This window comes from Myxine glutinosa, chromosome 14 (genome assembly GCF_964187855.1).
Source record: "Myxine glutinosa chromosome 14, kmMyxGlut1.1, whole genome shotgun sequence".
NCBI lineage: Eukaryota > Metazoa > Chordata > Myxini > Myxiniformes > Myxinidae > Myxine > Myxine glutinosa.
This window is the reverse complement of record NC_136274.1, coordinates 87293199-87320037: the sequence shown is the minus strand read 5'-3', so window position 1 is coordinate 87320037 and position 26839 is coordinate 87293199. Positions and strand designations below refer to the sequence as shown.

General features: G+C 50.9%; 1 protein-coding gene across 6 annotated transcripts in view; it reads left to right on the top strand.

Annotated features, from left to right (window-relative positions):
- The window catches only part of EXOC1 (exocyst complex component 1), a 262527-nt gene extending 241076 nt beyond the window's left edge, over positions 1–21451 (top strand). For 4 of the 6 annotated variants that reach the window (XM_078768585.1, XM_078768586.1, XM_078768583.1 and 1 more), the window contains 5 exons: positions 2195–2432; positions 2585–2768; positions 11391–11590; positions 16356–16550; positions 21122–21412. In XM_078768585.1, coding sequence (XP_078624711.1) covers positions 2195–2432; positions 2585–2768; positions 11391–11590; positions 16356–16550; positions 21122–21274 — 970 coding nt within the window. In that variant the 3' untranslated portion in view covers positions 21275–21412. Of the gene's footprint in view, positions 1–2194; positions 2433–2584; positions 2769–11390; positions 11591–16355; positions 16551–21121 lie in introns of all 6 variants that reach the window. The other 2 variants (XM_078768589.1, XM_078768584.1) reach the window with 2 other exon arrangements.
- The last annotated feature ends 5388 nt before the right edge of the window (positions 21452–26839 follow it).

Below are 26839 nucleotides of genomic sequence, written 5' to 3'. Positions count from 1 at the left end.
CTCCCAGAGCTTCTCTGGATCCTGAATGTCACATGCTGCCAATATGATGGAAAACAGCTGCCGTAGTTGTTTTGGTGCCTGTGAGACTGCTGCCTCATCCATGGCTTTTTTCCAATGTTCATCTTCTTCCAATAGACCATGGAGTCGGCAGGCATCGCGGAAGGTGGCACAATCTTGACCATTAACCCGTCGCAAATCTTTAAAGGATGTTGGACCTCTGACAGTGTGCAGGAGAAGGCGCAGAAAGAAACAGTCTCTGTTCTTTGGATGAACTGTGTAGACTCTGCCAATTGCGCTGCTGGCATAAACTCCAGGATAATTGTCTACTGGAATGTCCTTCTTCCTGCGATTCCACGTTTTGTTCTCCCATGTGTAGCCTACAACCTTCATTGATTGCCCCTGTGCCAGAAATATGTCTTGAAATATTCCTGAAATAAGTTGTTGACCTTTTGGCCTATGTTAACCTCAAAAATAATTGGTGGTTTAATTCAGTGATCTGATATGCAAATCCTCTTCAAATTTCAAGTCAATTAGATGAAAATTGACGATTTTAGAAATTTGGCCCATATTGATATTTTCACCTTTTGACCTCAAAAATAATTTAATTGGTGGTTGAATTACGTGACCCGATATGCAAATCCTATCCAAATTTCAAGTCGATTGGATGAAAATGTAGGATTTTTAAAACTTCACCTTAAGTTGTTGACCTTTAGCCTATGTTTACTTTTTGGCCTATGCTGACCTCAAAAAGAATTGGTGGTTCAATTTCAGTGACCTGATATGCAAATCCTCTTCACATTTCAAGTCAATCAGATGAAAGTTGAGGATTTTAGAAATTTGAAATTGTTGTTGACTTTTGGCCTATGTTGCTCTTTTGGCCTATGGTGATCTCAAAAATAGTTGTTGGTTGAATTCAGTTTGCTGATATGTAAATCCCATTCACATTTCAAGTGAATCGGATGAAAATTGAGGATTTTAGAAACTAAAAAAAAGAGTGGTTGACCTTTGGCCTACGTTGACCTTTTGGCCTACGCCGATCTCAAAAATAGTTGGTGGTTTAATTCAGTAAGCCGATATGTAAATCCTATTCAAAGTTCAAGTCAATAGGATGAAAATTCAGGATTTTAGAATTGAGGCTGACGACTGTTGAGAAACTCAGTTGGGAGGTTTACTGCCTGATCTGCATGTCACTTTGTCAAGAGAATCATAATTTCTTTCATGACCGGGCAGCGAACGTCATTATGTGCGACTTTACGTCACTCCTAAGGACGTGAAAACATTTGTTTTCCTTAAAATATATATTTAAAATAAATAAAATAGTACATAAATTAACAATAAAAGAAGCTAAAGAAACAATTTAAAAATACAATAAAAAGCACATTAAAAATATATAAATATGTACGTACAGTATACTGTACAACCGCTGATTCGCATTCAAAACAGAGGCGACGTACAGTATTCCTTTACTGTGTCTGTGTTAGCCATGGGTCCGAAGAAGGATAATGCTAGTGTTTCCAAGCGTAATGTGGTTACGATGGAAGATAAGGTAAATCTGATTAAAAGGTATGGAAAAGGTGGAAAAGTGTCGGTGATAGCGCATAGACCTTATCGCGAATCGGAATCGCAATGCGTCATGGGATCGGAAAGGGGCAATAGCGCCGCCACAAACTACACCATGGAATTGCAGCTGGCGCGGTTTTTTAAACCATTGATATTAAAATAAAAAGTACCCTATAACCACCGGAATTTTATGCTGATTCCGAATCTGTGTCTAAAACTTTTCTCCGATGTCCAGTTCTTGAGTTATAAGCGGACATCCAGACAGACAGACAGACAGACACTCCTCCTTTATATATAGAGATATCCATATCAATAGTTCATTGTCTATTATCTTTTAAAATTTATTTACTGGGAAAACGACGTAATCGAGCCGTTTGCTCGTCATGATTGTTTCACGCCACCTTTGAGTATTTCTCGACCGGAAGTGGGATTGGGTCTTGTCATCCCTCCGTCCGTCTGTGCGTGAGTCCACGACTCCACAACCACATCTCGGAGATGTATGGACCGAGTTTGTTCATACTTGTCATAAAGACGATGCATGATGGTATACATATGCACATCATTTTGTTTTGCGAAGCGTTCAAAGCGTTCAAGAGTCGAGAGCATCGGGTGAATGATTGTCCTTTGGATGCAGGCGGGTGGACGCGGAAATTCTCCAGAGACTCATGGCTGAGGTTTTCGGTGCCGTCGAGATGGAGCTCGCGAGTCTCATCACCACGGGTGATAGGTTGGACGGCTTGAACTCCTTGTACATGTTGGTGAACATGAGCCATCACGTGTTGACGGCACAAAAAGCGGATTCCACATCCTTTCTGAGCACTACGTTGGGAAATGTGCTCGTCCTCATTAAAAGGAATTTCGATCGACATATTGTACGTAACCAAACTCTTTAACTTTCAATATTTTTGCAACTGCTTCACCTTGACCCGACGTATGATTTTACCTGTGGGGGAGTAGTGCACTTGCTCCTCTCAAAGTACTGAATGCACGTCTGTGCCGTTCCCCTCATTCTTGTGCCTCGCAGGCTGGGATGGAGCGGCAGATGGATGAGGCAAAGGTGCCAAAAAAGGGCAAAGCAGGAATTCTATCGTTCGTCACGGCATTTGAAGAGTTTGCGGGACTTGCCGAGGCCATCTTTCGAAATGCTTCGCGGCGAGGAGAGCTCGACAAAGCTTACAGCAAACTGATAGCTGCCATCTTTGTTTCTCGTGCGTGACATCACAACATTGCAAATGCCATTACTAGAGGGAGAAAGGGGCGATTAGTCTTCAAGGGAAATTGAGCAAGAGCATTAGGCCTACTCAGATGTTTATGTGCGCACATGTTCTACATGCACATTGCATGGAAAAGTGTACTTCATTCAAAGGTCACATTTTAAAATACTTTATATAACTGAAACATTTTAAGGCTAAATACCACAGTGGGAAAGCAAACTACAATTTTACAATCATTTTCCTTCGTACACCTGTAAAACGAGGTTTCAATCAACAGGAAATTTACGGTTCCATTTGGTACACCAACGTATTCATCATGCTTCTTCTAGTATTGATATTTTTAGCTTATTTCTCGAAAATAACCTCATTGAGTGGGTTTCCCGTGTCCGTTTATTCATCCCTACATGCGTACGTCCGTTAACATGTGAATAAAATATTTCCTCACAAACTACCTGACCGATATGGCCCAAATTTGGTATGATGCATCAAGACGGCAAAGTCTCATGGGCTTGTTCTCCCCACGCAGAGGCACCCCCCAATAATGGAGGTTAAAGTGGGGTTTTGCCCCAAATATTGGTATTCCTTTCAAAAATCATCTTTTCAGAAACTGCCAGACAGATCCAGACCAAAGTTATCACGAGGCATCTGGACCATGCCCAAACCTTAAGTTGTGCTCCTCATTATCGTATCGCCCGTGGAAGGGGGGCATTTTCACTGAAACGTTTTCTTCTCCACAACCACCTGAGTGATGCAGACCAAATTTGGTATGATACATCAGAGCATTAAGTCTCATGGAGTTGTGCTCCCCATCCAGATCTAGATCTGCCCCTACAAGAGGCTGAAAAAGGGGGTTTGCCTCAATTTCAGGTAACCTGTTTAAAAAATCTTCTCAGGAACTGTAGGGAACTACATGGTATCCATAGAATACTTACGCTGCGCAATCAACTTGGTGCGAGCCAACTCTTGTTTTTGAAGGTTTTTTTTTCTTTGATCCAATATGGATGCCAGACCACATGACTGATGACATCATAAATTTATATCCTCTAAATAATTGTTGCATAGATCACGCTCAAGAGATTTCAAACTGATCAGACCGAGCGTTGTCCCTGTCGAATTATGACGTCATAATTAAGGCACCAATGACGTCATGTTTAGCAACACTTATTCCCCACATAGAGTTCATTACAATGAGCCACGTTTCAATTTTTCCCATGGAGCGGGTTCGGAGATATAGAGGTGCAACGTTTTCCAGTTTTTCCAAGATGGTGCCTGTATAATGTGATCGATGACATTAAAGCGCGGCGTTACGCGCGCTGCTTGTGAGCAAGGAGGAAGCGGACAAGCAGTAACATATAAACGTCTTTATTGTAAGACTACACTGTAACACTGTACTCCTCCGGGCTGGTCGCCCGGGGTATATCATGAGGCCACGCCTACCCCTCGGGCGTGGCCACCGCCCACTTGGTGCGTGGAATGATGTCACCACGCCAGTGGGCTTTTGTGTCCGCCACACGCGCCCCCCCAGAATTCCCGCGCACCTGGAGGGCCAGTTTGCGGGGCAGACGAATGACCCGGCCGAAGCGCCCCCTGGCGATCGGCGGCGTCCGGGGTGCAGGGATGCCAGGTGGGATGCCCCTGGCTGCTCCTGGGATGGGTGCAGGACCGGGGGGCGGCGTGGCGGCGGGGCTGGGCGGTGCCGGGGGTCCGCCCGCAGGAGGGCGGCCCCGACGTGGGGGTCGGGCCACTGGCGGTGGATGGTCCACATCGAGGTGGGCCGGCTTGAGGCGGTCTACCGAAACGCGGTCAGGAGTACCGCCGATGTCCAGGGTGAAGTGCTTCGCCCCGGTCTCCAGCACGCGGAAAGGCCCGTCGTACGGGGGCCGCAGTGGTGTCCGATGGGCATCGTGGCGGACGAAGACGTACTCCGCCGTGCGAAGCTCCGGGGCGACGTGCGTCGGTGGGTGCCCGTGGCATGCCGTTGGCACCGGGGCGAACCTCTGGGCGGTCTCTTGCAGAGCGGAGCGCTGCTGTGCCGCGGACCATGGTGCCGTGGAGTCGGGGAGGAACTCGCCCGGCACCCGCAGCGGTTGCCCGAAGACCAACTCCGCCGCGGATGCGCGCAGGTCCTCCTTGGGCGCCGTCCGGAGGCCCAGCAGGACCCAGGGGAGCCTGTCGACCCAGCCGCCGTCGCGGAGGGTGGCCCGGAGCGCGGCCTTCAATGAGCGGTGAAATCGCTCACACAGGCCGTTAGCCTGGGGGTGGTAGGCCGTGGTTCGGTGCAGCCGGACCCCGAGCCCCTGCGCAACCGCCCCCCAGAGCTCCGAGGTGAACTGGGGGCCGCGGTCGGATGAGATGTCTGAGGGGGCGCCGAACCGGGCGACCCAGGTGGCGATGAAAGCCTGCGCGACATCGGCCGCCGTTGTGGACGCCAACGGCACGGCCTCCGGCCACCGGGTGGTGCGGTCCACCATGGTGAGGACGTGGGTGAAACCCCGCGAGGGGGGCAGAGGTCCCACCAGGTCCACGTGGACGTGGTCAAACCGGCGTTCCGGCACCGTGAACGGGGCCAACGGGGCCTGGGTGTGCCGGTGCACCTTGGCGCGCTGGCACGCGAGGCATGTCCTGGCCCAGCCGCGGACGGCCTTCCGGAGGCCATGCCAGACGAACTTGTCGGAGATCAGCCTTTGGGAGGCCCTCGCGCCCGGGTGGGACAGGCCGTGGATGGCGTCAAACACCTGGCGCTGCCAGCCCGCGGGCACAATGGGGCGGGGACGCCCGAGGGAGACGTCGCACAAGAGGGCCGCGCCCGCGCCGTCGAACGGCACCTCGGTGACGCGGAGGCCCGTGACGGCGGTCCGCAAGGCCTGGACGTCGGGGTCAGCGGCCTGGTCCGCTGCCATCCGGGCATAGTCGATGCCGAGGTGGACTGCGTGGGCGACGGCCCGGGAAAGGCAATCCGCCACCGGGTTGTCCTTCCCCGCGACGTGCTGGATGTCCGTCGTGTACTCGGACACGGCCGAGAGGTGACGCTGCTGCCGGGCCGACCACGGCTCGGTGACCTTGCCCATCGCGAAGATCAGCGGCTTGTGGTCGACGAAGGCAGTGAACGCCCGGCCCTCGAGCAGATGGCGGAAGTGCCTGACCGCCAAGTGAAGTCCGAGCAACTCGCGGTCGAAGGTACTGTAACGGCGTTCGGGCGGGCGAAGCTGCCGGCTAAAGAACGCCAGCGGTTGCCAAGCTCCACGCACCCATTGCTCGTGCACCGCGCCCACCGCGTAGTCCAAGGCATCGGTGGTGAGGGCGATCGGTGCATCGGGCGCCGGGTGCGCGAGCATGGTGGCGTTAGCCAAGGCGAGCTTCGCGCCCGTGAACGCCGTGTCCATCTGCTCGGTCCAGGTAACGTCGCCTTTGCCCGGCTTACCTCGGAGAGCTTCGTGCAGGGGGCGCAGGAGCTGGGCGATACGGGGCAGGAACCGATGGTAAAAGTTCACCATGCCCAGGAACTCCTGCAGCCCTCTGATCGTGCGGGGGCGCGGAAACCCCTTCACCGCCTCCACCTTGGCCGGCAGGGGGACGGCTCCGTGCCTGGTGACACGGTGCCCCAGAAAATCGATTGTGGCGGCGCCGAACCGGCACTTTGCGGGGTTCACAATCAGGCCATGCTGGCCCAGGCGTTCGAAGAGCGTGCGGAGGTGGCGTAGGTGCTCTTCGCGGGACGCGCTGGCGACGAGGATATCGTCCAGGTAGACGTAGACAAAATCCAAGTCGCGCAGGACGCTGTCCATCAGTCGCTGGAACGCCTGAGCCGCATTCTTCAGACCGAAGGGCATGCGCAGGAACTCGAAGAGTCCGAATGGCGTGATGACCGCCGTCTTCGGGACGTCCTCCGGCCTGACGGGGACCTGATGGTAGCCGCGTATGAGGTCCACCTTCGAGAAGAAGGACCTGCCCGCCAAACGGGCGGAAAAGTCCTGAATGTGGGGGACGGGGTAGCGGTCGGGAGTCGTGGCGTCATTGAGACGGCGATAGTCCCCGCACGGTCGCCATCCCCCGCCGGGCTTCGGCACGATGTGCAGCGGCGACGCCCAAGCGCTCTCTGAGCGCCGAACGATGCCGAGTCGCTCCAGGGTAGCGAACTCCGCTTTTGCCACCGCCAGCTTCGTCGGCTCGAGGCGGCGTGCCCGGGCGTAGACCGGTGGCCCGACGGTGGGGATGTGATGGGCCACCCCGTGCTTGACGGCCCCCGCCGAGAAGGTGGGCCGCGTGAGGGCCGGGAAGCCGGCGAGGAGGCGGGTGAATGCGTCCGCTGCCAGAAGCGTACAGACCAACGTGGCCGGAACCGAATCGTTCGGCAAGCGGCTTGGCAAGCCGCTCGTTGAGCTGGGCAACGCACATGCGAGCGAGCTGAACGTCTCGGCCTGGACAAGCCGTCTGCGCTTGACGTCGACCAGGAGCCCATTAGCGCACAGGAAGTCCGCGCCAAGCAGTGCCATGGGCACGTCGGCGGTGACGAACGTCCATCGGAAAACCTGCCCTCCAAACCGCAGAGAGAGGCAGCGTTTTCCGTACGTACGGATGGGCGTCCCGTTCGCGGCAAGCAGCGCGGGGCCCCCACCCGCGGCGTGCTTGTCTGACGTGCCGGCGGGAATGACACTCACCTGTGCTCCCGTGTCGCACAGGTAACGGCGCCCGGAGAAGGTGTCCGTTATGAACAGCAGGCTGCTCGAACGGCCGGCGCTCATCGCCACAATTGAGCGCCGGCCCGGGCGTTTCCCGACCCGTTGAAGGAGCACGGCGGATGACACCGCCGAGCTTCGTGGCCGAACTTGGCGTGGAACCAGCACCAGGTGGTGGAGCTGGAGGAGCGCGGCTGGCTCCGCCAGGCCGGTGGAGTCGACGGGTTTCCCCGCGGTGGCGGTTTTCGCCGCGGCGGTGGGCGGGGCGTGGCGGCGTTCACGAGGTGCGTATCAGCATGCTGCTGAAACTCAGCGTGCTGTAGAAGATGATGCTGTGGAACAGCAGCGTCGAAGGCCGTGACGGCCACGCCAACGCTCGCCCGCGTGTCCGAAGCGGCGAAGTACTTGTCCGCCTCGGCCGCCAATGCTCGGGGTTCCGTTAGCCCGGTCCCGGCCAACGCGAGGCGAACCTGCGCTGGAAGTTGGCGACGGAAAAGCGCCCGGAATAGCGAACCGGGGGCTTCGTCGCCCAACAGTGACAGCATATGGTCCATTCGGACCGACGGGCGCGTCTCACCGAGCTCGGGGAGATCCAGGAGGCGGTCGGCCCGTGCGTCGTCCGTGAGGCTGAACGTGGCTAGGAGTAGCCGCTTGAGTGCCTCGTACTTGTGGCCGTCCGGTGGGTGGCGAAGGACGGACACAACTCGAGCGGCCGTGCCGGGCCCGAGGGAGGCGACGACGTGGCAGTAGCGCGTGTCATCGCCGGTGAGGTGCCGAAGCTGAAATTGGGCTTCGGCCTGGACGAACCAGACTTCGGCCTGAGCCTCCCAAAATTCCGGAAGTTTGACGAAGGCGGCCATGGCGATGGCGTCGCGTGTGGAAGGATCGCTCCGGCAGATCCAACGTCGAGGGTCACCAGTAAAGCGCGGCGTTACGCGCGCTGCTTGTGAGCAAGGAGGAAGCGGACAAGCGGTAACATATAAACGTCTTTATTGTAAGACTACACTGTAACACTGTACTCCTCCGGGCTGGTCGCCCGGGGTATATCATGAGGCCACGCCTACCCCTCGGGCGTGGCCACCGCCCACTTGGTGCGTGGAATGATGTCACCACGCCAGTGGGCTTTTGTGTCCGCCACAACATCATGATTATCATTAAAATATTTTACTGGAGGAGGTGCTCCTATGGTGAAAATTTCGTGTCAATCGAACCAACGTTTGCAGAGAAAATGAATTTTTAAAATGCAGACAAGCACGTACGCAACTGATCGCCTAACCCTGCTTTTGGCTTTGTATGCATGGGGAAATGTGGGGTACTAACCGTCAGTGCCCCCAGGGGGTTACTTTTTGTTTACAGAATCGAGGCTCATGGAAGAGCTAGTGCACCGAATGGATCCGATTGCAACAGGACAAAACGAACGGTAGAGAGAGAGGGGGATGGAAGTGGGGAAACACAAACATCAGAGTTGAAGGCCAAGGTAGAGGGAGACTTGGACAAACAATGGGTGTGGAGAGGAATGGGGGCAGGAAAAAGATACATGGGATGGACAAGATGGATACAGAAGGAAATTCTCAGGAGGGAAAAACTTGAAATTTGGAAGGAGGAGGGATTGGGTTGGGTTAACGAGGGTAGAAAAGATCACGATTTTTGGATTTTGGATGACGTGAGATTATAGTGAACACCTGTCTTGAAGACCTGGAGGGAAGAATGAGATTGAATAGAATATGGAAGCTTGTCCCACAGGCTGGAAAAAAAGGAACAAATGAGTGGAGGTGAACAGTGATCATGGATTTTGAAAGTTTCACCAGAAGGGGGTTGATGGTGCACCATGTGTGCCCTGCAGAAACTTGGGAGGGAGGTGAGGGGTGGGAGAAGCATGGAAAGAGCTGAAGATGCAAGACCAGAAAGGAGGTGGTTGAAGAGAGACCACCAATCTATCTGCGATGGGAAAGTGACATGCCAATAGACTCATCCCCATGTGGGAGACTCCAATAATATTGAAGACTTTGGCTTCCATGGCATCAAGCTGAGCAAGATGTGAGGCAGGGGAGCCAGTCCAGTTGTCAACTGGCTCTGGAGGCCAACTTTGAAATGTGGTTTGCCCAAAAAAGATCAAGAGGGATGTTAATATTGGGGATGGGAGTTGCTATTGACGATCCTTTCGTGGAGATGGTGAGAGCTTGAAATGTGTTAGGATTGAAAGGCATATTCCAAGTGTTTGACCAGCTTGTGATATTGTCAAGGTCTGAAGGGAGGGAAGAGGGAGCAACCTGCTTGTCTGGGGATGAAGGACGTCATGGCAGAAGTTGGAGCTTTCAGAAAATAGATAAAAAGTATTTTCCAGAGAGTTGGGGACATCATCGATGAAGATCAGGAATAGGAGTGGGCGCAGAACGTGCCTTGGGGCACTCCAGCCATGACAGGAGTAGGAGATGAAAATAAATCCATTGAGTGCCACAAATTGGTTACGACAGTAGAACAAGTCAGTAAGCCAAGTGTGGAGTCGGCCTCGGATGTCATAGACAAAGTGTGTGGAGAGTTTGGCGGGATGCCAGACAGTATCAAACGCACCAGAGAAACGTCTCTGATCTCATTTCTGCCATTGAAGGCCTCCATCTATTGTTGGGTGAGTAGAAGCAGCATGTCCAAGGTGGAGTGACGAGGTCTGAACCCAAATTGGGTGCGGCTGAGATGAGGTTGTTGGAGAAAAGGAAGTATTTCATATCAACTGTGATGATGGATTCCATGATCTTCCTGATGATTGGAAGTAAGCTGATATGTCTGTAGGAAAGGGGATCCGTTTTTGCATCTTTTTGATGTAATGCTGATTGTGATGTTGGCTGATTTGCAGATGGAAGATGACCTTGGGTAAATGATTGGATGAAAAGGGCGGAGAGAAGATGTGCAAGAGCAGGTTTTTCGGACACCTGAGCTGATGCCGTCTGATGCAGTCGCAGAGTCAAAGTCGAGGGTCGAAATAACCTTCTACACCTTCTCAGGTGCAAAAGACACTGAATCCAGGAGCAATTGGGTGTGACTGGGTACCAAGTGACCAGGTGGGTACCAAGAGTTTGAGGGGTTGGGGACACAAGATCTGGAATCAAACACAGAATTGAGGCATTCGGCGTTCTCACGAGCGGAGTCGGCTGTGGTGCCATTTGAAGTGAGAGAAGGGATAGAAGGGAGCATACTCCAGAGACAGACTTAACAAGGTGCCGGCACCAGGTTCGTGAGGAGGGAGACGAGTTTGAAAGCATACTCCAGAGACAGACTTAACAAGGTGCCGGCACCAGGTTCGTGAGGAGGGAGACGAGTTTGAAAGCATATTCCAGAGACAGACTTAACAAGGTGCCGGCACCAGGTTCGTGAGGAGGGAGACGAGTTTGAAAGCATATTCCAGAGACAGACTTAACAAGGTGCCGGCACCAGGTTCGTGAGGAGGGAGACGAGTTTGAAAGCATACTCCAGAGACAGACTTAACAAGGTGCCGGCACCAGGTTCGTGAGGAGGGAGACGAGTTTGAAAGCATATTCCAGAGACAGACTTAACAAGGTGCCGGCACCAGGTTCATGAGGAGGGAGACGAGTTTGAAAGCATAGTCCAGAGACAGACTTAACAAGGTGCCGGCACCAGGTTCTTGAGGAGGGAGACGAGTTTGAAAGTTAATTCGTCAGGTTGGACAGATGTTATTTTCTGGCTCTCCTGAGTGTGGACACACACTTGTTGCGGACGTTTTGGAATGCACTGGCATTGCCCATGACAGAAGTAGGATCTGTCCTCCCCATTACCTCCACTCCCCAATCCCATGTAATTACAGCTTTGTGATGTCATCACAAAACCAGCCAGTTTATACGATGTACGAGTGATGCTGTTTGCGATTTGTGGGATCCACTGACGACTGTAGTTGATTGGCTTATTCTATTTTGCTCTTGCCAAACAGTGGAGAAAGCCGCTCTGGAAAGTCTAAAGACCCCAAGGGATGTGGTCCTGATGGAGAATTATCATCATCTGTTTGCAACGCTGTCGCGTTTGAAGATTGGTTGCTTGGAGAACGAACGTCGCGATGCCAAGCGCGAGTACACGGAGCACCTGCATGCATACGTCATCTCCTCACTGGGACAGCCCCTTCCTAAACTCAATGTAAGACGATTCCTCATTTTGAGATTTGCCATTGTTCTCCCTTTAATTACCCAACCACAGCTTTGTGTCCGGGTTGTTATTCGAGGCAACGAGAGAGATTTACCGGTTACGGGAGTGTGCGACGACCTAGTCCGTTTAATGTGTTGCCCTTTCATGATATTGTTGTGGAAATGACTCCCAGTGGGTAAAAGATGCTAAATGCAGCATACTTATTTCCATCAAGTGAACGTCCAGCATAAGCTTAATGTAATGAATTATGATATTCGATGTGCATCGCTTACTCCTCAGTCACATTTGCTCTACGGCTAGGATACGGCGGCCGTACCCCCCCTAAATTGACAGAAACGTGCGGCGGCCGCAGAGTTTCTGACGTGGCCTCAGGGTCGCCCTAAGGCGTATGGCTATCTTTTACAGGCCGTAGGGGTCGCCGTGGAATTATAACGCGGAGTTATAACTTTTTTCATTTCTAGGTTGGCCGTAGCAATTCGACAAGCCATAGCCATGACAACTGTAAGTGCTGTTATACATATGAAAAAGAACTAGTATATATACCCACTCGTTACCGTCCGTCTGGCCGCACGTTCGCCTTCGGGCCCCCCTGCGGTCGCCTTGCGGGCACCTTGAGGCTACCTTGCATCTGCCTTGAAAATTATATGGCCGCCGCAGGGATGCCCTAAGGTCACCGTGCGACATCAAATCAAAGACCGTACGGCACCCCCACGTTTTCGGTCTCCACAATTTCTAAATACCCCGTGCGGCTACCCGAAAAATAAAAACATATGTGACTGCTACATTGTGTGACCGTGGAAATACTGCAGCCGCCCTATAATTGCTAGTGGCCGTAGATTTTTTAGACCCTACGGCCGCCGAGCCAAATGTGACTGAAGCATTATGTAATGGTTAGTCAACATCTACAAATCGTTATCTGTTTCTAAAATGATGAACGAGTTTGACCCCATTTTTTGATTTACCCTTTGGAATCCGTCCTCAATGTCTATCTTAAATCCGGCCTCAATGTCTATCTTAAATCCGGTCTCAATGTCTATCTTAAATCCGGCCTCAATGTCTGTCTCAAATCCGGCCTCAATGTCTGTCTCAAATCCGTCCTGAATGTCTCTCGCAAATCCGGCCTCAATGTCTTTCTCATATCCGTCATCAATGCCGATCTCAAATCCGGCTTCAATGTCTGTCTCAAATCCGGCCTCAATGTCTGTCTCAAATCCGGCCTTAATGTCTGTCTCAAATCCGGCCTCAATGTCTGTATCAAATCCGGCCTCAATGTCTGTATCAAATCCGGCCTCAATGTCTGTATCAAATCCGGCCTCAATGTCTCTCTCAAATCCGGCCTCAATGTCTCTCTCAAATCCGGCCTCAATGTCTCTCTCAAATCCGGCCTCAATGTCTCTCTCAAATCCGGCCTCAATGTCTCTCTCAAATCCGGCCTCAATGCCGATCTCAAATCCGTCATCAATGCCTGTCTCAAATCCGGCCTCAATGTCTCTCTCAAATCCGGCCTCAATGTCTCTCTCAAATCCGGCCTCAATGTCTCTCTCAAATCCGGTCTCAATGGCTGTCTCAAATCCGGCCTCAATGTCTCTCTCAAATCCGGTCTCAATGGCTGTCTCAAATCCGGCCTCAATGTCTGTCTCAAATCCGGCCTCAATGTCTGTCTCAAATCCGGCCTCAATGTCTGTCTCAAATCCGGCCTCAATGTCTGTCTCAAATCCGGCCTCAATGTCTGTCTCAAATCCGGCCTCAATGTCTCTCTCAAATCCGGCCTCAATGTTTGTCTCAAATCCGGCCTCAATGTCTCTCTCAAATCCGGCCTCAATGTCTCTCTCAAATCCGGCCTCAATGTCTCTCTCAAATCTGGCCTCAATGTCTCTCTCAAATCCGGCCTCAATGTCTGTCTCAAATCCGTCCTGAATGTCTCTCGCAAATCCGGCCTCAATGTCTTTCTCATATCCGTCATCAATACAACAACAACAACATGCATTTTAAAGGCCATTTTCCCTGCGAGAGCGGGGGTTAGCCTTGCGGTCCCCATGACAATCTTCTCCATTTTGCCCTATTTTCTGCATCTCCCCTTGTTAACCCCCTTGCCCGCATTTCTTCTTCCACCATCTTTAGCCAAGTCTTTCTCGGTCTTCCCCGTCTTCTACTTCCTTCTACATTCATTGCCATCACTCTTCTCAACCACTCACTTTCATCCTTCCTCAACACATGACCAAACCATCTCAACCTGTGCCTCTTCACAGCATCAATCACAGGCTCTATTCCCATCATCTTTCGCAATTCATCATTTGTCTTCCTCTCTCTCAACGATACTCCGCACATCCGTCGAACCATTCGCATTTCCACCCTTTCCAACCTTCGTTGCTGCTCTACGTTCATTACCCATGTCTCGCTCCCATAAATCATAACACTTCTCACACATGCAGCATACACCTTTCCCTTCAGCTTCAACCACACTCCCCTCATCATCAGCACGCCACTCAATTCCCGAAACTTCTTCCATGCACATCTCACTCGAGCAACCGTTGCCGAGTCTGATCCACCTCCATTCAGCATGTCTCCGAGGTAGCAAAATGTTTTCACACCTTCCAGCTTCACGCCGTCTCCAAGATCCAACTCAACATTTCCTCCATCTGCAGCTCCCTCTGTGCACACCTTACATTTCAATGTCGCTGCCACACTGGTTAATGACCCTCTCAGACCACTACATTTTTGATGAACCCACTCAGCGCACATTGTACACTGAATGGAGTTCACTCCGACACCCTTCCTACACACAGCACACGGCCACTTCCCAGTTCTTTCCACCTCACCACATGCTTTACCACTTACCATCACCTTCGTTTTTCCGATATTCACCTTCAGACCTTTTGTCTCCATACATTCCTTCCACTTGTTCATCTTTTCCTTCAGTCCATCCATAATTTCCGCAATCAACACCAGATCATCTGCATACAACAACTCCCACGGTAAACCCTCCTTTACATTCCCAGCCAGCACCTCCACCTCAAGTAATCACCCCTTCATTTATCCCTGCCCTGTCTCAATTAGCCACCCCTTCAATTAGCTCTGCCTGGTCTCAAGTAGCCACCCCTTCGGTTTTCCTTGCCCGGCCTCAAGTAGCCACCCCTTCGGTTATCCCTGCCCGGCCTCAAGTAGCCACCCCTTCAGTTATCCCTGCCCGGCCTCAAGTAGCCACCCCTTCAGTTGTCTCAGCTCGGTCTCAAGTCGCCACCCCTTCGGTTATCCCTGCCTGGCCTCAAGTAGCCACCACTTCAGCTATCCCTGCTCAGTCTCAAGTGGTTACTCCTTCAGTTATCCCTGCCTGGCCTCAAGTAGTCACCCCTTCAGTTGTCCCTGCCCGGCCTCAAGTAGTCACCACTTCAATTATCCCTGCCCGGCCTCAAGTAGTCACCCTTTCAGTTATCCCTGCCCAGCCTCAAGTAGTCACCACTTCAGTTATCTCTGCCCGGCCTCAAGTAGTCACCCCTTCAATTATCCCTGCCCGGCCTCAAGTAGCCACCCCTTCAGCTATCCCTGCCCAGTCTCAAGTAGCCACCCCTTCGGTTATCCCTGCCCGGCCTCAAGTAGCCACCCCTTCGGTTATCCTTGCCCGGTCTCAAGTAGCCACCCCTTCAGTTATCCCTGCCCTATCTCAATTAGCCACCCCTTCAATTATCCCTGCCTGGTCTCAAGTAGCCACCCCTTCGGTTATCCTTGCCCGATCTCAAGTAGCCACCCCTTCAGTTATCCCTGCCCTGTCTCAATTAGCCACCCCTTCAATTATCCCTGCCTGGTCTCAAGTAGCCACCCCTTCAGTTGTCTCAGCTCGGTCTCAAGTCGCCACCCCTTCCGTTATCCCTGCCTGGCCTCAAGTAGCCACCACTTCAGCTATCCCTGCTCAGTCTCAAGTGGTTACTCCTTCAGTTATCCCTGCCTGGCCTCAAGTGGTCACCCCTTCAGTTATCCCTGCCCGGCCTCAAGTAGTCACCCCTTCAGTTATCCCTGCCCGGCCTCAAGTAGTCACCCTTTCAGTTATCCCTGCCCGGCCTCAAGTAGCCACCCCTTCAATTATCCCTGCCCGGCCTCAAGTAGTCACCCTTTCAGTTATCCCTGCCCGGCCTCAAGTAGCCACCCCTTCAGTTATCCCTGCCCGGCCTCAATTAGCCACCCCTTCAATTATCCCTGCCCGGTCTCAAGTGGTTACTCTTTTAGTTATCCCTGCCCGGCCTTCAGTGGTCACCCCTTCAGTTATCTCTGCTCAGTCTCAAGTAGCCACCCCTTCAGTTATCTCTGCTCGGTCTCAAGTGGCCACCTTTCAGTTACCCCTGCTCATCCTCAAGTAGCCACCCCTTCAGCTATCCCTGCCCGGTCTCAAGTGGTCACCCCTTCAGTTACCCCTGCTCGGCGTTAAGTACCACTTGGTGTAAACATGGCGAATGTGTGGTCTGCAAAAACGAAGAGACGCTTTTCCAGAGCATCATCCAGGTCGTTTATGTAGACAAGGAATACTACTCAGTCCAGTATACTGCAGGATCCAATGGGAAAGGAGCATGGCGTCGATTGATAACCTGGCGTCCATTGTGCTGGATAAGGAGGTATGAAGGCGTCGTCGGCCACAGGCTGAGACCATGGCATGCACATGAGGATGGCTGACCGTTGAGGTTGGTCTTTTAGTTGTTGGTTGTTTTTATTTGTTGCTTTTGATTTGTTTATTTCTTATTTGGATTTGTTTGCGTGCCCCTTTTAGGAGTTCTTCGAGGGGGTTGAAGTTCGAGTTGCGCAGGGTGTGAAGGAGGATGAGGTTGGTTATCAGCTGGCATTCAGCAAGCAAGAGCTTCGTAAAGTACTGCGAGAGTACCCGGGAAAGGAGGTGAAGAAGGGACTCGAGAACCTGTATCGCAAGGTGGAGAAGCACTTCTGTGAGGAAGAGAATTTGCTTCAGGTGTGCTGTTGATGAAATATATAACGCGTCACTGCGGATCGTTAAGGTTGTGCTGCTGTGCTTGAAAAATGGTGGTGCCGAGTGGAGGGCAATTGCTGTTTGGTCTCTCAATACTCAGCCAGATTGTTGAGACTGGGTGAGCATTGAGACACCTGTACCTGTAGTGGAACACAATGGTTCCAGACATTGTTGTTGTGTTATGGAGTTTGTTATGTTGTTGTACCTACTTTAAATTCAAACTTCTCTTTTTTTTTGTATACAGGATCGAGGCTCGTGAAACAGCGAGCATTTATCACACAAAGAATCAAACAGACTAACAAAACATAATAAGGGTAGCGGTAGACAAAATGGGGAGAGAAGGGGAAGCACAAACACAACATTTCAGAGCAGGGACATCGGGAGATCTGTGGGAGGAAGGGGGCTTGGGGGGAGGAGGCGTGGGAATGGGGGGGGGGGGGGGTGAAGTATAAAACACATGGACACTGCAAGGACTTCCAGGAAGGAAGTTGGTATTTCAAAAAAGTGGATGTGAGGTGAAATTAGCGGGGATAGAAAAGATCAAGGTTTTGGATGGGGGAAGATAAGAGATGGTGGTGAACAGCTGTTTTAAAGACCTGGAGGGAGGAGTGGGATTGAAGAGAGTGAGGTAGTTTGTTCCAGAGGCGGGAGAAAAGGGGAATGAAAGAGTGAAGGTGAGAAGAGACTCTTGATTTTGGCAGTTTAACCATAAGAGGGTTGCAGGCAGATCTTGTGCAACCTGCAGGAATATTTGGGGGACAGACCCTAGAGAGAGCTGGGGGAGCAAGGCCGGAGAGGAGTCAGTAGAAGACAAAAAGACCACCAACCTGCCTGCGGTGAGTGAGTGAAAGGTCCTCGGAGTTAGCTTCATCGCAGGAGATTCCAATGATTCTGAACGCTTTGGTTTCAACAGCGTGAAGCTGAGCAAGGTGTGAGGCAGGAGCACCAACCCAGAGGGGGGAACAGTATTCCATTGAGCTGCAGATAAAAGCCTTGTATATGGTGAGGAGCTCAGGTGTGCCAAGGAAGGACTTCGCACGACGGAGGATGCCCAGTCGGCGACTGGCTTTGGAGGCCAGCTTGGGAATGTGGTTTTCCCTAGAAAGATCATGGCAGATACTGAGACCCAAAAGCTTGAGCGACAGAACTTCATGGAGAGGATTGTTCATTGTTCTTGGAGACTTTACCCTGAAAACGTGAGATGTTTTGCAATGAAGTGTTCTGGGCCCTGTGCTTTTTCTGGTCTTCATCAATGATCTCTCTGACTCTCTTGAAAATCCTCTCTATCTCTTTGCTGATGACTCCACTCTCTGCCGCTCCAATCCTCTTCCCTCAGATCGGCAGTCTGCAGCCTCCTCACTCTCTGAAGACTTGGACAAAATCAGACTGGTCAAACAAGTGGAACATGTCTTTCAATCCTGACAAATCTCACACTCTTACTATGTCTCTCCGAAAAGATCGACTGGACAACCTTCCCATGCCCCTCCCCTTCCCATGCCCCCCCCCCCCCCAAAGCCCTCGCCCTCTCTCAGATCTCTCGATGTCTCCATGTCTCTCGGTCCCTGCTCTCAAATGTTGTGTTTGTCTCCTTCCCCCTCTCTCCCCATCTTGTCTACCGCTCCCGATGTTATATGTTTTATGTGTCGGTTTGTCTTTCTGTGTGATTAATGTTCGCTCTTTCACGAGCCTCGATCTTGTATACAAAAATAAAAATAAAAAATCTCAACCTGTAGCTCCAGGTTCTGGGAATCCAGGTTTGAATCCGACACACGAAATCAATCTCAACCTGTAGCTCCAGGTGCTGGGAATCCAGGTTTGAATCCGACACACCAAATCAATCTCAACCTGTAGCTCCAGGTGCTGGGAATCCAGGTTTGAATCCGACACACCAAATCAATCTCAACCTGTAGCTCCAGGTGCTGGGAATCCAGGTTTGAATCCGACACACCAAATCAATCTCAACCTGTAGCTCCAGGTGCTGGGAATCCAGGTTTGAATCCGACACACCAAATCAATCTCAACCTGTAGCTCCAGGTGCTGGGAATCCAGGTTTGAATCCGACACACCAAATCAATCTCAACCTGTAGCTCCAGGTGCTGGGAATCCAGGTTTGAATCCGACACACCAAATCAATCTCCCATTGTTGCGGGTCTCAGTGTTGGGGGTTTCACGTTAGTTTTTCTTTGGTCTCGGTTGTTGCAGGTTGCGGGTCCTGATGGGAGGCAGAATAATCATACAATGAGGCAAAATACATCGTTTCCACTCTACGAGTGACGAACGATTTGGCAGAGAGAGGAGTCGCCCTCAGGCAGTCCTTCAATGAAGCCCTGGCCCAAAATGAGGAGCAGAAGCAATTTGTTCTGCAAATGGTCGAGTAACACCGAAACAAATTCCCAAAATCAGTGAAGGGAATTAATCATTGAATGTTCTTCTTTCGCTTTTATGTCATGAGCTCACCTGGAACGTATGGATGTATGGATGTATGTATGTATGGATGTATGTATGCATGTACCCTCAAACATACACCAATCAGAGCGGAGGATCAGGTCATATGACAGGGGTGATGTGAAAACAAACAAACAAACAAACAAACACGTGAAACACATGAAGTAAAACCCGTGAAAATACGGATCTTTTATATAATAAGGATCTTTTAAAATCTTTTAAAATAAGGAAAGTGAGGATCTTTTAAATAAGATACATTTCAAACAAAATCCCCTGAAGACCCCCATGAATGTACTCAGATTTTGAATTTGTTTTGAAAACCATTAACTAGACCTATTGGCTGATGTATATTTCAATGTTCGGCTAGTTTCAATGCATAGCCTTTGAGATATGGGCACCAACACACTTTGGACGGACGGACGGACAGACACCAACGCAAATTTGAGGGTTTTCTTAATAAAACTCAAGAATGCGGAAACGGACGTTGGTGAAATTTGGAACATATCGCCTCAATGTACAAAGCATTTACTTCTGAAATTTGCAGCCGATTTTGTCCAGTGGAAGCTGAGACACGTATTCTCGCGGTTTTGGGAAACCGCTAAGAAGTATTGACAACCACCATGCAGGTCCCTTAGAATAGTTATTTCATAGCAGAACATTATCTTAGTCCCTTCCCCTTTTATGGGTTAGTATGTCATGCATTGGAGATGGGAAACGAGGCCCTCCACTCATAAGGGGATAATTTCCCAGGCAATGCACACAGGCTCAAAGGCACACACCATCCAAGCGTCACAGTAAAAGTCTCCTCGCCAAAGAGCGTCTTGGTGAAAGTCCCTTCGAGGGGCCTTGTGGGGACAGGGTGACAAACTCCGCCAATGAGAGCCTGAAAAACCCTCTTGAACAGCTCCCACCCTCGGCAGGGGCCTGACAGAAAGGCCTTCGACTTTGTTCGCTCTGCACGTGTTCACGACACTCCCTCTCTGCACATGCCTGCATGACGCTCTCTGCTGGCCGGACTGGACTCTCTCTGCACCTGCCTGCCAGTTTCACTCTCCACGTGGTCATCGGACTTTCCGCTCCTTGCACACCGAAAGTCATCGGACTTTCTCCACGAAGCCATGACGTGCTCGTTTTCTGCACGAGGCCACGGCGTGCTCACTCTCCACGTGCCCCTGGCTTGATCTACACGAGATCACGACGTGCTTACTCTGCACGTGTCCCTGGCACTCTTCCCTGCACGGTTCCCGACGCTTTTTGCCTGCTGAAGTTCGTGCTGGGGATCGCCTTTGCCTCTTCGTGCTCGTGCTGGGGGCGGCCATCTTGCCGGCGTGGTGCCTGTTGGTGACGACAAGACGAGGTCGTTGCAGTGGACACAACAAGGTCCTGGTAACATCGTAACCATTTTTCTGACAGAATCCCAACGTTCGTTTTCCACCTTTTTCCACCCCTCGTGAAAGTGTGCTGGGCGCCCTTTTTTGTCATGTTTATTTGTTGTGATCGTCATAAGGCATACATTAAGCTAAGTTTCTGCCTCTTGTCCCTTTTTATTTCTTATCGATAAGTTGCACTGTACATAGTTGTAAATAAATCAAATCGTCAAACGTTTCCTTTCCAACTGTCCGTGAATGTCCTTTCTTTCATTGGTCCACCATTGCCCGCACTCAGAGTAGCGATAGCCCATAACAAAATTAGCACCAGCTTGGCGGGTACCAACGCTTGCTTGGCCGTCTAAATTTCCATTTAGGAACAAAAGTGGTACACCGCCGGAGGGTACGTTCCCCAATTGGAACCGTCACGTGGTACAGGTAAGCGGTGTCAGACGATTCTATCGCGCGACGGACCTATTGGCGTTCGTAGTTGCTGGTTCGCAACCTGCCGAAGTGCAAAGTTATTCGTGCGCGGCAGCCTCAGGTCCCGTAAGTTTGGGAGGGTACGGAGGCTAACTCCCTCGTAGTAGACCCGAACCCCGGGCCACAACAGTATTTTCAGTCCCTATGTTAAAGCTGCATACAGAGAAACGATATAACAGGAGGGGTGCTTCACGCCTCCCTTTGATTTCAGGTGTACTGTGTTTTAAGGTGTACTGTACCTGTATCCCTGTGTGGCAGGTCGTGTGGCGTTCTCTGCAGGAAGTGTTTATCCGACAGTACAAGCACTTTGAGGAGTTGATCGCCAGGTGTTACCCTGGTTCTGGGATTTGTATGGAGTTCACCATTAATGATATGCTTGAGTACTTCTCCATCATCGCACAGTCTCACTAGTTGTGCACCTGTGACCTGGAATCATTGACGGAGTGCAGGTGATGTCGAGTTTGTGCGTTTGTTTCCACATTCGGTGAAGAAAGCAAGGTTCGAGTAAACGCCCAATGACGGATGGCTGAAGATGATCAGAATGAGGGTTGGTGCCCAGAACAAGCTGCCTGTTGCAATGGACTTGTACCAACAACACACTGAGTGCTCAATGTCCGAGCTTTGAGCAGAGTTACAATGTGAGGCTGATTCAAAAGTTGTGTACGTGTTTCGGTCTCTGTCTGCCTTTATCTCCCTCTCTGTCCCCCTTTGTCTCCATCTCTGTCCCCCTTTGTCTCGATCTCTGTCCCCCTTTGTCTCCCTCTCTGTTGGCCTTTGTCTCCCTCTCTGTTGGCCTTTGTCTCCCTCTCTGTTGGCCTTTGTCTCGCTCTCTGTTGGCCTTTGTCTCCTTCTCTGTCCCCCTTTGTCTCCCTGCCTGTCAGCCTTTGTCTCCCTGTCTGTCAGCCTTTGTCTCCCTCTGTCCGTCTTTCTCTGCCTCTCTGTCCATCTCTCTCCCTCTCTGTCCGTCTTTCTCTCCCTCTCTGTCTGCCTTTGTCTCCCTGTCTGTCAGCCTTTGTCTCCCTCTCTGTCCGCCTTTGTCTCCCTCTCTGTCCGCCTTTGTCTCCCTCTCTGTCCGCCTTTGTCTCCCTGTCTGTCAGCCTTTGTCTCCCTCTGTCCATCTTTCTCTGCCTCTCTGTCCATCTTTCTCTCCCTGTCTGTCTGCCTTTGTCTCCCTGTCTGTCCGCCTTTGTCTCCCTGTCTGTCCACCTTTGTCTCCCTGTCTGTCCGCCTTTGTCTCCCTGTCTGGCCGCCTTTGTCTCCCTGTCTGGCCGCCTTTGTCTCCCTGTCTGGCCGCCTTTGTCTCCCTGTCTGGCCGCCTTTGTCTCCCTGTCTGGCCGCCTTTGTCTCCCTGTCTGGCCGCCTTTGTCTCCCTGTCTGTCCGCCTTTGTCTCCCTGTCTGTCCGCCTTTGTCTCCCTGTCTGTCCGCCTTTGTCTCCCTGTCTGTCCGCCTTTGTCTCCCTGTCTGGCCGCCTTTGTCTCCCTGTCTGGCCGCCTTTGTCTCCCTGTCTGGCCGCCTTTGTCTCCCTGTCTGGCCGCCTTTGTCTCCCTGTCTGGCCGCCTTTGTCTCCCTGTCTGGCCGCCTTTGTCTCCCTGTCTGGCCGCCTTTGTCTCCCTGTCTGGCCGCCTTTGTCTCCCTGTCTGGCCGCCTTTGTCTCCCTGTCTGGCCGCCTTTGTCTCCCTGTCTGGCCGCCTTTGTCTCCCTGTCTGGCCGCCTTTGTCTCCCTGTCTGGCCGCCTTTGTCTCCCTGTCTGGCCGCCTTTGTCTCCCTGTCTGGCCGCCTTTGTCTCCCTGTCTGGCCGCCTTTGTCTCCCTGTCTGGCCGCCTTTGTCTCCCTGTCTGGCCGCCTTTGTCTCCCTGTCTGGCCGCCTTTGTCTCCCTGTCTGGCCGCCTTTGTCTCCCTGTCTGGCCGCCTTTGTCTCCCTGTCTGGCCGCCTTTGTCTCCCTGTCTGGCCGCCTTTGTCTCCCTGTCTGGCCGCCTTTGTCTCCCTGTCTGGCCGCCTTTGTCTCCCTGTCTGGCCGCCTTTGTCTCCCTGTCTGGCCGCCTTTGTCTCCCTGTCTGGCCGCCTTTGTCTCCCTGTCTGGCCGCCTTTGTCTCCCTGTCTGTCCGCCTTTGTGTCCCTGTCTGTCCGCCTTTGTGTCCCTGTCTGTCCGCCTTTGTGTCCCTGTCTGTCCGCCTTTGTCTCCCTGTCTGTCCGCCTTTGTCTCCCTGTCTGTCCGCCTTTGTCTCCCTGTCTGTCCGCCTTTGTCTCCCTGTCTGTCCGCCTTTGTCTCCCTGTCTGTCCGCCTTTGTCTCCCTGTCTGTCCGCCTTTGTCTCCCTGTCTGTCCGCCTTTGTCTCCCTGTCTGTCCGCCTTTGTCTCCCTGTCTGTCCGCCTTTGTCTCCCTGTCTGTCCGCCTTTGTCTCCCTGTCTGTCCGCCTTTGTCTCCCTGTCTGTCCGCCTTTGTCTCCCTGTCTGTCCGCCTTTGTCTCCCTGTCTGTCCGCCTTTCACTCCCTGTCTGTCCGCCTTTGTCTCCCTGTCTGTCTGCCTTTGTCTCCCTCTCTGTCCACCTTTGGCTCCCTCTCTGTCCACCTTTCTCTCCCTCTCTGTCCACCTTTCTCATCCTCTGTCTGCGTTCCATTATGATCGGATGATTGTTTAACATTGTTGATGTCACATTATCTGAGCATGTCGAATAAATTACCAATCACACATTATCACAATCATTTGTCTATCTCACTGACTCCAATATATTGTACACGGCTCCTTTCCTGTGCCATCTCCAGGCGCTGCATAACGTCATTGCCAGGCACCGAAGGGGGCTCGGCAATGACACACGCTGAATGGGAGTACTCCGTTTTCACTCTGGTTCTTTGTTTGTTGTTTGTTTGTCTGGGCGATATCTCAGCCATCATTTGAGCGAAGAAGCTGAAATTTGGGCACAATAGTGAGTAAGTACTTTGTCAAAAACAGTATTTTTTGTTTTTTGATTTATCAATTGATGAGTTACTTAATTATTATCGATTAATTAATTACTTCAATATTTACTTTATCTTCTGGGCATGATCTCAGGCACCTTTTGAGTTAGGAAGCTGATGTTTGGACATGCCAATGACCATGATTTGGCTGTAAAATATATTTTTGATTTATTGATTAATCAATTAATCGATTAATTATTCGATTAATGACTAAATTAAAAAAATTTAAGTTACAGATTCGGATGAAATGGTGGTGGTTTATGTATTCCATTAGCCAATTGTTAAAAAAAAAAAATTTTTAATGACTATTATTTTATTTTTTTCATTGTTAATCATTTCTTTATATTCTTTCTCATCTGGGCAATATCTCAGGCACCATTTGAGCTAGGAAGCTGACATTTGGACACAACAGTGACCATGTGATATGGCTACAAAGAATTTTTTTGATTTATTGATCAATCAATTAAACGATTAATTATTTATTCATAAATTAATTATTTGATTTTTCCACTTAATGACTTATTTAATTAATTTTCTAAAAGTTACAGCTTCGGATGAAGCACTGGTGGTTTAGGTATGCTATTAGCCAATTGATTAATAATTTTATGATTATTATTTATTTATTTTCTTTCTCATCTGGGCAATATCTCAGGAACCTTGATATCTCATTTATTTATCTCAGGAACCAACACTTTCTAAAATTCAAACTCATCCTTCCCCTCCTAAGGAATGGGAAAGCGAGTGGGACGGAAATAGAAATAAAGTCAGAGGGACACAGAGAAAGAAGGGGACACGTTTGTTTCAGATCGAGCAGATAAAAACCACCTATGGATGCGGATTTGCGTTTTGAAAGGCGTCCAGTCGCTGTCTGGGACGGGGAAACTGAGTGACAGCTTGTCCGTCATTGTCTGTCCGCCTCGGCTCGATCACCTGCGTTATTGTGCACACGTCGCTCCTGTCTGTCCGACTCTCCGTCCATCTACTCGTCGCTCCTCTTCTTCACGCTACACCGTTTCTTTGTGCCTGCCATTGATGGGAAGATGGACGCCGAGGCGCTTGCCTGTCTCGCCTCTTGTCTGCAACACGGGTGGCCCCGACTGTACGAAATAAGTCGCCATTTTGTGTCCCTCGCCCCATCTGTGCTTGTGAATTGACGCCATAGTTTTATCGGATTTATTTTACTTTATTGTATATAGTTATTATTGATTTCATTCTCCGTTTATTTGTTCGGGATTAAACCCGTTTGGTTTTATTCAAAGCTTTATCCTGGTGTGTACCCTGGTTAGAATAGGTACACCGTATCCCTGCGTGTCGTAAGAGGCGACTAAGAGGGTGGGCGTCAGGAAGGGCATCCGGCCATAAAAACATTGCCTCAAAAAGAGAACCATGACAATTACAACTACATATGGGCAGGGTACAGCCCGAAGTGGAGATCGGTTTCTGAGGTTTGGGACATGGAATGTCGGGACAATGACGGGGAGATCAGGAGAAGTGGTGGGAGTATAGATCAGAAGAAGAGTGGACATATGTTGTGTGCAAGAGACGAGATGGAAGGGAAGTGGTGTGAGAATGGTGAAGGGTAGGCAGGGACAGAAATACAAGTTTGTGTGGCAAGTGTGCCCGGAGGGCGTGAATGGTGTTGGTGTCCTGTTTTCTGAGGAGTTTGCAGACAGTGTGGTGAGTGTGACTAGAGTGAGTGAAAGGTTGATGATGGTGAAAATGATGATTGGAAAGCTCTTGGTGAACGTCATCTCGGGACATCTCAAGGCATATGCTCCGCAGGTTGGTCGGAGCGATGAAGAGAAGGACAAGTTCTGGTGTGCGATAGAGAAGCTGATGGGAAACGTGAAAGATGAGGAAGTTGTTGTGGTAGGAGGAGACCGAAATGGACATGTGGGAAGGAGTATAGACGGTTTTGAGGGAGTTCATGGGGGTTACGGATATGGTGTGAGGAATGGAGAAGGTGGAAGGATTTTGGAGTTTGCTGATGGAGCTGTTTGTTGATTTGTAATACTCAGTTCCAGAAAGAGGATAATAAGCTTGTTACATACACGTCAGGCGGGTCGACGACAACCTTTGTATACCTGATGGTGCGTAGGCAAGATAGGGGGCACCTCCGGGACACAAAGGTGATCCCGGGGGAGGAGGCTATTTCACAGCACCACTTGGTTGTCTGCGACATAAGGGTGAAATGTGCGAGGAGAGCTCGGTGGGTGAAGTACCAACGGAGAATGAAGGTGTGGAGGTTGAAAGAGGTGACAGTAAGGGAGGCATTAAAAGAGAGGCTGAGTAGGGTAGAGGATGATGTGGTTGAGCTTGAACGTGGTTGGATGTCAATGAAAGATAGTCTGTTGGGAGCCGTTGGTGAGGTATGTGGATGGACAAAAGGACCACCGAGGCACTCGGAAACATGGTGGTGGGATGAGGAAGTTGGAAAGAGGATTGATGAGAAGAGGAAGAAGTTCAAGGAGTGGCAGAAGGCGAAGGGTACGGGAGCAGAAAAAGCAGAGCATGAAAGTTATAAGGCAGCCAAGAAGGTTGCAAAGAAAGAGGTAGCAAAGGCGCAGGAGGCATGCCGGAAAATGTTCGGAGAAAGCTTGGATTCAGAAGAGGGTCAGAGAGCGGTATTCAGGATTGCAAAGCAGATAGCGAAAGAGAGGTGTGATGTGATGGGGGTGAGTTGCTTGAAGGATGAAGTGGGACAAATCGTTGTGGACCCAGATGGAATTAAAGGAAGATGGAAAAGATATATGGAAATGCTGTTGAATACAGAGAATGAATGGGATGGCAACATAGAGAGTAACCCAGTTTTAGGTCCGGCAGAGAAGATAACTGAGAAGGAGGTTGAGGAAGCAATAAAAGCAATGAAGAGTAGAAAAGCGGGAGGGCCGACGGGAGTTGTGGGAGACAGGTTGAAGGCAGCGGGAAATTGGGGTGTGAAGAGAATGACAGAGATCTGTAAACTGGTGGTGAAAGAAGGCCGCATTCCAGTGGATTGGGAACTGAGTACCCTCGTCCCT